The sequence below is a fragment of the Hippocampus zosterae genome, chromosome 16 (assembly GCF_025434085.1).
Source record: "Hippocampus zosterae strain Florida chromosome 16, ASM2543408v3, whole genome shotgun sequence".
NCBI classification, from domain to species: domain Eukaryota; kingdom Metazoa; phylum Chordata; class Actinopteri; order Syngnathiformes; family Syngnathidae; genus Hippocampus; species Hippocampus zosterae.
In genome coordinates this window covers 19056562-19064027 of record NC_067466.1, presented here as the reverse complement: position 1 = coordinate 19064027, position 7466 = coordinate 19056562, and the positions used below count along the sequence as shown (strand labels likewise).

General features: G+C 44.1%; 2 protein-coding genes and 1 non-coding gene across 3 annotated transcripts in view; 1 reads left to right on the top strand and 2 right to left on the bottom strand.

Annotated features, from left to right (window-relative positions):
* Window positions 1-715: 715 nt before the first annotated feature.
* LOC127588025 (ras-related protein Rab-24-like) overlaps window positions 716-7466 on the bottom strand; it is a 75778-nt gene continuing 69027 nt past the window's right edge. Inside the window, exon 9 of the transcript XR_007958943.1 lies at window positions 716-726. The gene's annotated coding sequence lies outside the window, so the exon portion shown is untranslated. The remainder of the gene's footprint in view (window positions 727-7466) is intronic.
* On the top strand, window positions 3177-6305 carry LOC127588021 (15-hydroxyprostaglandin dehydrogenase [NAD(+)]-like). Its single transcript, XM_052046510.1, has 7 exons — window positions 3177-3397; window positions 3970-4093; window positions 5074-5180; window positions 5351-5447; window positions 5604-5680; window positions 5753-5910; window positions 6033-6305. Exons 1-7 carry the CDS (start codon window positions 3305-3307, stop codon window positions 6169-6171), a joined length of 795 nt encoding a protein of 264 aa, XP_051902470.1. The 5' UTR covers window positions 3177-3304; the 3' UTR covers window positions 6172-6305.
* trnav-aac (transfer RNA valine (anticodon AAC)) lies at window positions 6879-6951 on the bottom strand. Its single transcript has one exon. It is a non-coding gene; the product is annotated as a tRNA-Val (tRNA).

Below are 7466 nucleotides of genomic sequence, written 5' to 3'. Positions count from 1 at the left end.
AGCTGACACAACGGAATGGGAACAGGCGAACCCTTTGTTGGACGTTGACTGAATAAACAAGTACAGAATTGACATATCTGAAGTAGCGTGTCCATGAACGCCTCTTACGTGATTCCTCCCCCCCCCCTCCCCCCCAAACAAGCACGTGTCCACGCCGTGTGCGTATTTCTCTCAAAGTAACACAATTTTTGTTGTCTTGATGTTTTGATGTTGTACTTTGTAATCGCCAGTAACACAATGACAACAAAGCATCCTGTCATGTTCCATTGTATGCACTCCAAAGAGTGTCTGGGTGCAAAAAAAAAAAGCATAATTTAGTAATGGGTTTATGTCAGGAGTGTCCAAAGTCGGTCCTCAAGGGCCGGTGTCCTGGAAGACAGGCAGGACAGTGGCCCTCCAGACCCGGAGCTAGATATGTCTGGTTTATGTAATACTGTATGTAATGTACACAGGGTCATGCAGGCCAAAGTGGACAGTACAGAGTGGTGCGTTTCACTGGAGTCCAAGGTCATGGCGGCATTCAACTTAGAGGCAGTGGTTTAAGGAAGACAATTGATTCCCAACACTGTACAAAAGAGGGCGGGTCCAAACTGCATGTAAACCAGAAAAAAAACCTCTATGAGTCCAAAAGAAATGGACATCCCATGACACCTTCAGGCATCAGCAGCATTTTCTCATTGGATTCGATTGCACTTTGAAAAAAAAACTCAATTAACTCTTGTTTTCAAACACAGTGTGGGTGTACATGTGCAGTGCTTTATTGTTGACACTTGATTTCTGCCTGCATTGTTCGTATGATTGCTTTGTTACATTATGAAGGACTCAATGAGCACAACAAAGACAGCCAATGGTGGATAATCAATAATCACTCTCAGGCTGCAAGCACGCTTTAGATCCAGGTTGTTCCTTCTCCCGCCGAGGGCCCCCGGACGGGAAATGGGTCGCCGCGGGACTGGGATGGTGGGCGCACTGCGCTCTTTGTGTGCGACCGCTCCAGGGACATGTAAAGCTCGGTGCCATTGTCCGCCGGCGCCGCACCTTTTTTGGAGTCGTAATCGCCAGTGAAAACACAACAAGTCAGCAGCTGGTCAGCAAGTCGCAGTTGAAAGCCAGTAAATGGCACATTTGCCCCGTAAGCAGGACCGGGTCGGGTGGGGGTTTATGTACACACACACACGCACACACAACTCCCACCCCGGCCCAACATACAGTTCGTAAATGGTGGATGGTGGGTCACTTTGTCTCCCACTGTAATCCAAGGGGCGGCCCGGTAGTCCAGTGGTTAGCACATCGGCTTTACAGTGCAGAGATACCGGGTTCGATTCCAGCTCCGGGCTCCCTGTGTGGAGTTTGCATGTTCTCCCCGGGCCTTCGTGGGTTTTCTCCGGGTGCTCCGGTTTCCCCCCACATGCAGGCTGATTGAACACTCTAAAAAAATGTCCCTAGGTGTGAGTGTGAGCATGGATGGTTGTTCGTCTCTGTGTGCCCTGTGATTGGCTGGCAACCAATTCAGGGTGTCCCCCGCCTACTGCCCGAAGACAGCTGGGATAGGCTCCAGCGACCCTAGTGAGGATCAAGCGGCTCGGAAGATGAATGAATGAATGTAATCCAAGGCCCGGCCGGCGGTAGCATTAAAGGGACTCTTGATTGGCCTGATTCTTGTCGCTTATGGAATAAAATGGAATAAAAATTGCTATCGGCACTAAAATTGACCCTCCTGACAAAGTCAAGTGATCTTTCACGTCAGGTTTTTTTTTTAATGACTACTTTCAGCACATGTTAATGAGCGCCCTAATTCATGGGTGGGGCCTGCTTAATTTCCACACATCAGCCTGACTGCGTCATTGAAGAAAGGAGGCACGCATTGGAAACTTGTTTCCTGGTTATCATCTATTGTCTGAAAAAATGTGATCAATCATCACCAAAATTTGGGTGCGCAGCCTTGCTCACATCCACTTCAGACTTGTCGATATATAAAAGTGAGCGACACGATTATTTGAGATTTTATTCACATTAAACGTGTGTGCTTATCTGGAAGCATTTTGCTGCATTCTCACTAAAGGTTGAACTGCGTCTTCTGATGGGAAGAGGACGCGAGACCTGTCGAATTGGAGGTGTGCTAAAAGATGGCCGCGTTCCCGTGCAGTTGCCATGGAGGCAGTGACTTGTGCTGTCTTGCCAAGCTTGTTTCAACCTTTGTGGCCCTTGAAGCAACACGTCCTCGCTTCTTTAGGTTCTGTTTGTGTGTGAGTGTGTGTGTGTGTGTGTGTGTGTTGCAAGTGTCAGGGAGTGTCCTCCCTGAAAGAAGCTGATAGGAGTTCAGATCCAACGACCCTCACTCGCAAATGTATGCAAATGAGCACAAGGGCACCCTGATGTGACCTCACTGAAATGAACCTCATGACTGCTAATCATATTTATGGTTAATTCAATATTTACATGGTGACTTTTTTTTTTTCCTTTCGATTTGGTTGAAGATTTCCGGTCACCCGTTTAAATGCGATGTGATCTTTTCCGATAGGCTGTCGACATGCTCAGCCGATGTAAATGTGGCGCCATTTTTCAAGATGACTTTATTCCAGCACAGTAGTTGTGATACACTTTTACCGAGGCAACATCAACAGTTCTGTTGTGTTACACTTTGAATTGAAAACATTTTTTATTTCATCTTAAAGATGTTGGATAGATTGTTTTTAAACATTTATTAAGGCACACGTTTTATTCAACTTCTGCAGTGGTACCTTGAGCCCCGTCGATACATTGTCATAATCATGCCCCCCCCCCCCCCCCAAGCATGTAGTGTGCTTTCCACGCCACTGAGTGCGTTGCAGGCGCGGATTTAGTACAGTATTCATATAAGTCTGAGTGCAGTCGAGAGTCCACTAGGACTAGGTGGATCACTGTTGCGGCGTTTTGGCGTCCTCTTGCGGTTGCTCGTGGAACAGCACACGCCCAGCCCACGGATTGAACCAAACTCCGTTTTTAAAAATGCGTTTTTTGATGCTGGACGTCACATAGCTCGGTATTATTACATGACATGAAAATATTCCACAGATGTAAAATATTTAAATCAATTCGGCATTATTAAAAGTCGTCACACTTAAATACTAACTGCTTTACATTGACAGTAATTAGGTAAACAAGCTTTTGCTTGTGCGCAATCCTCCGGTCACCGAGTTTGGCTTTGTGGGTGGTGCCTGATGTGAATACTTACTTACAAGTCCACGCACACCCACCCCATTTATAACCGCGCACACACCTTGACCAGACCAGACACCCTCTCTTTCAAGCAGAAGCACGCAAAATGTCACTCGAGGGAAAAGTAGCCGTGGTGACGGGAGCTGCAGCAGGAATTGGCAAAGCCTTCAGCGAGATCCTCTTCAGGAATGGCGCAAAGGTAAACATTAAGGAACAGAATTGCGGTGTTTGAGACTGCAATTATTCGAGTAGGACTTATTAGTTTTCATTTGTAAGTTGAACTTGGATACTAAAAAAAAATCCGTTTCTTTAACTAGCATCCCTGCGCTGGCTTCATAACAACCTTTTAAAACAGAATAAATGAACAAATAAGTTCTACACAACAGCCTACCATGACGACATTTTCTGGATTTAAGCGTGCGTATCTTTATACACACCGTTCTCGGGTGTGTTTTCTTCAGGCAAAATATATAACGTATCAAGAATTAAAGTCCACACGCACACACCCACATTCGCTCTCATAAACTACGATCCCGACGGTATTCAAACATCTCTCACTGCTTAACTGTTTCCAAAGATGAGCGTAAATACTTTTTTAAAAAATGGTTTTGCTGCACATTCATTCATTTCATTGACAAGTGCAGACTTGCCCTTCGGATATAAACCGATTCAATATCGATTGATGAAATCCTCTGAGGAAGCAATGTGAAGACCTCTGCAGTGACGTCATGGGGAAAACTGTTGATCTGACGACCGCATGCATCTCGCCAGGTTGTTCTGTTGGACGTGAACGAAAGTGTCGGAAAGGGTGTGATGGAGGCCCTCAACAAGGAGGCCGGGCAAGATCGAGCCCTTTTCCTCAGCTGCGATGTCCAGTCGGAGGAGCAGCTGAAAGGTAGCGTCGGCTCACTTTGCATTGCAACAAAGACTCAAAAAAAGATGGTGCGGGATGAAGCATGAGAAATTGCTCGCAGGAGCACATGTTCTATTGCCTTTGAATGGAAAGAAAGGTGTCCGTTTGACTGGTTTGCATTCTTCTCCCTGTTCAAACCTGTCTTCTAAATTACCCATAGTGCATCGAAAGCGGCAAGCGCGCAATCTTCAGAAAGTGTGCCTCGTGAGTTACTGATGAGCAATGGGGGGTGGAAAGGAGAACCCTGAAAAATTGCTTAGACTCCATTCTGCTGTATTTAACACACGATTATAAATGAGACATTTGTCTTTTGTCACTATTTGAAACCACTTGCAACGCTCTTAAAACTTTCGTTGGTCAAATAACCCCAAGACTTGTAGAGCACAACTTTTGGCCTCAATCAACTCGGCCTGTTTTGACTGAGTGCTCGAATCTCATGCAAGTAGCCACTGCTCACCCCGCCACTGTGAACACGCATACTGCACACACATTGTATTTGGGATGATTAGACAAAACCCAATTTTAAATGTGCAGCCTATGTAAAATATTAGTGGGTTTAAGATTGAGCCATGAGGAACTGTACTATAAATTTAGCTTTATAAATGTGATCCACCCAATAAATGTTGCAGCACAGATCAGCCATGTATCCTTTCTCACTTTCAGGATAGCTGTTATTGTGCTATGATGCTATGTGAAGCCAGATAACATTTTTATCGGGCTGGTTGGCTTACAAACGATCTTTTCTAGAAATGTTAAGTTTGAATTTTTTTAAGATGATGCATTACCACCTTTTAATTAACACAAGGGAGCACATAAAATGAGTTTCAGTTTTTTTGGTATTCTTCGTTTATCACACTGCACTTGGGAATCACTCCACTGTCTGGTCTCAGCCTGGAGATTGACTTGGCCTGTTCAGACTATAATTGACTGTAATTGTTTTTCTTCTTCCACCCACGGCCAAGCTGCCTTCAAGACGACCGCCGAGACCTTCGGAGGAATTGACATCCTGTGCAACAACGCGGGAATCCTGAACGAGGAAGATTGGGAGCGAACCGTGGGCATCAACTTTGTAAGAACATATTCATGAGACGTATCTGCTAAATGTTATGTTTTGTAAATAAGAGCCAGCATGTTGTGTCAGGCTTCCTTGCTTTTTTTTTTCGAATCTAAAATTATTTTACGTCCTCACTCCTCATATGCAACAAACTGCTGTTGCCTTCTATGGCTTTGTTGCCATAGGTGGGGGTCATTAAGGGGACTTACGCTGCCCTAGAACACATGAGCAAGTTGAATGGCGGTCGAGGAGGTGTCATTGTCAACACTGCGTCAATGGCAGGTGAAGGTCTCTCTTGACTTTTTTTTTTTTTTTTTAAATTATTTCTTGGAAAAAGTCTATAGCGCATGTTATTTTTGGTTCAATTGACCTCAGTCATAGGCATTTTCCTGACATCTCTAAGCAAACTGTAATAGAACGTGTTGCTCTCTATCGCAGGTATCAAACCACTACCGAGCTGCCCGGTCTACAGTGCCACCAAGAGTGCCGTAATCGGCTTTGCCAGAGCCCTGGCGGTGAGCTTCTATCAGCGACATGAAACGGCGTACAACCAATGTGTATTTTTTTTTTTCGTGTGTATCTACTAGATGGCTTCCACCATGGCGGGCTACGGCGTTCGCTTTAATGCCATTTGTCCGGCTTTGGTGGAAACTGAGCTGCTCGCCACTCTAACACAAAAACTGGGACAATTCACCGTGCTGGAGCAGCCCACCCGACAACTCCTAGACAGTCATGGCGTGATCAAGTAAGTTACTGGAGTGTGTTGTTGTAACAGTTTGACCAATTTACCTCACTACAGGCTTGGTAGGGCGAAGATCCATGGTCATTTTTAAGCGTCACTTCTCCAGTGCCACTATTCATTTTCAGGACGTCCGATGTGGCAGAGTGCCTTCTGGAGCTGGTGACGGATGAGAGCAAGAACGGAGAAGCCCTGATGGTGTCCACCAATGGCAAGATGTACGCCACGTTTCCTTCTATCCCTCCCCTCGAAGTGGAGCGCTCGTAGTGCTCTATTGTCTAATTTGACGCGTCTGCTTATTGAATGTATGATTGTCCTGTACAATATTATCCACATGTGGCATTCCAGTTGAATGGATGTTAAATGTGTTTTGAACGCTGTATTAAATATCACTTGCTTCAAAGAAGATACATGATTGGATTTCATTATAATTACCATAATTTCATTCAGTGCGAAAAGTTGTACTGCTGTATGATGTCGGTTGATTCAATTTTTTTTTTGTCACTTTCGTCTCTTCTGTCCTACCTTTGGGATAGTATAGCCCATTAATGATTGGTGCAAGAAAACATTTTAGGTTCACTCTGGAAGAAGTATAACTTCAAAATGCCAGTGCTAGCTTGAGAGCACTGTAAATGAGCTCATTGTGGAACATTTTCAATCCATTATCATATCTACTGTAAAAACGAATAAATGAAAAACTAGTCCGAGTAAGACAAGGACCCATTTATTCCTGTAAAAGCTAAAATGGGAAATAATCTAATGCTGCTAAATAAAAGGCTTGCAGATAGATTCCAATGTGTCCACTTCGCCCATCAACACGCATTGAAAGGTTGATGACATAAAATGTACGTTTTTGCAGTTTTTTTTCTCACTCCGTGGGCATTGAGGTCGTCTAAATTAAAAATGTTTTTATTTTAGTGTCAGAAATAATAGTTTCCGAACTTGGCTCGTAAATTGAAAATTTTTAAAAGGACTGTTTCCGCCCGGTCTCGAACCGGGGACCTTTCGCGTGTTAGGCGAACGTGATAACCACTACACTACGGAAACTGAGTTACATCTCGATAATAAGTGTATTTGTAAAAAATAAACACAATTTTGTGTTCGGTTTGTAGACATACCCATGCCGGTCATTTACTGTGTAGTTCGTTTGCTATCGTCAATTGCCTTTTTGAAATAGCAATGAAAGTGAAGGGGTTGAATTTCCATTCATCACAGCTAAGGGTTACAACAGCGACACTTACAGGTCAAATGTTTATCTGCATGCGCATGGGTGCGAGTTATTGTTCAGACTAACAATACACACAAAAACACACACACGCACATTAAATGCATCTCATCTTTATTTATATAGCGCTTGTACAACAGCAGCAGTGTTGCAACAGGGAGACTTCAGAAACAAGAAGCTGTGGAGTTTTGTGAATTTGTTTCAATTGTACACAATATCATTATTCATTTTTTTGCATGTTTTTTTTTTACATTGCTCATGGCTCCAAAAAGCCCCCAAAACAAAACAAAACAAACCAAAAATGTCAGGCGGCTGCCAAATTCCGCTCCTCTTCGAG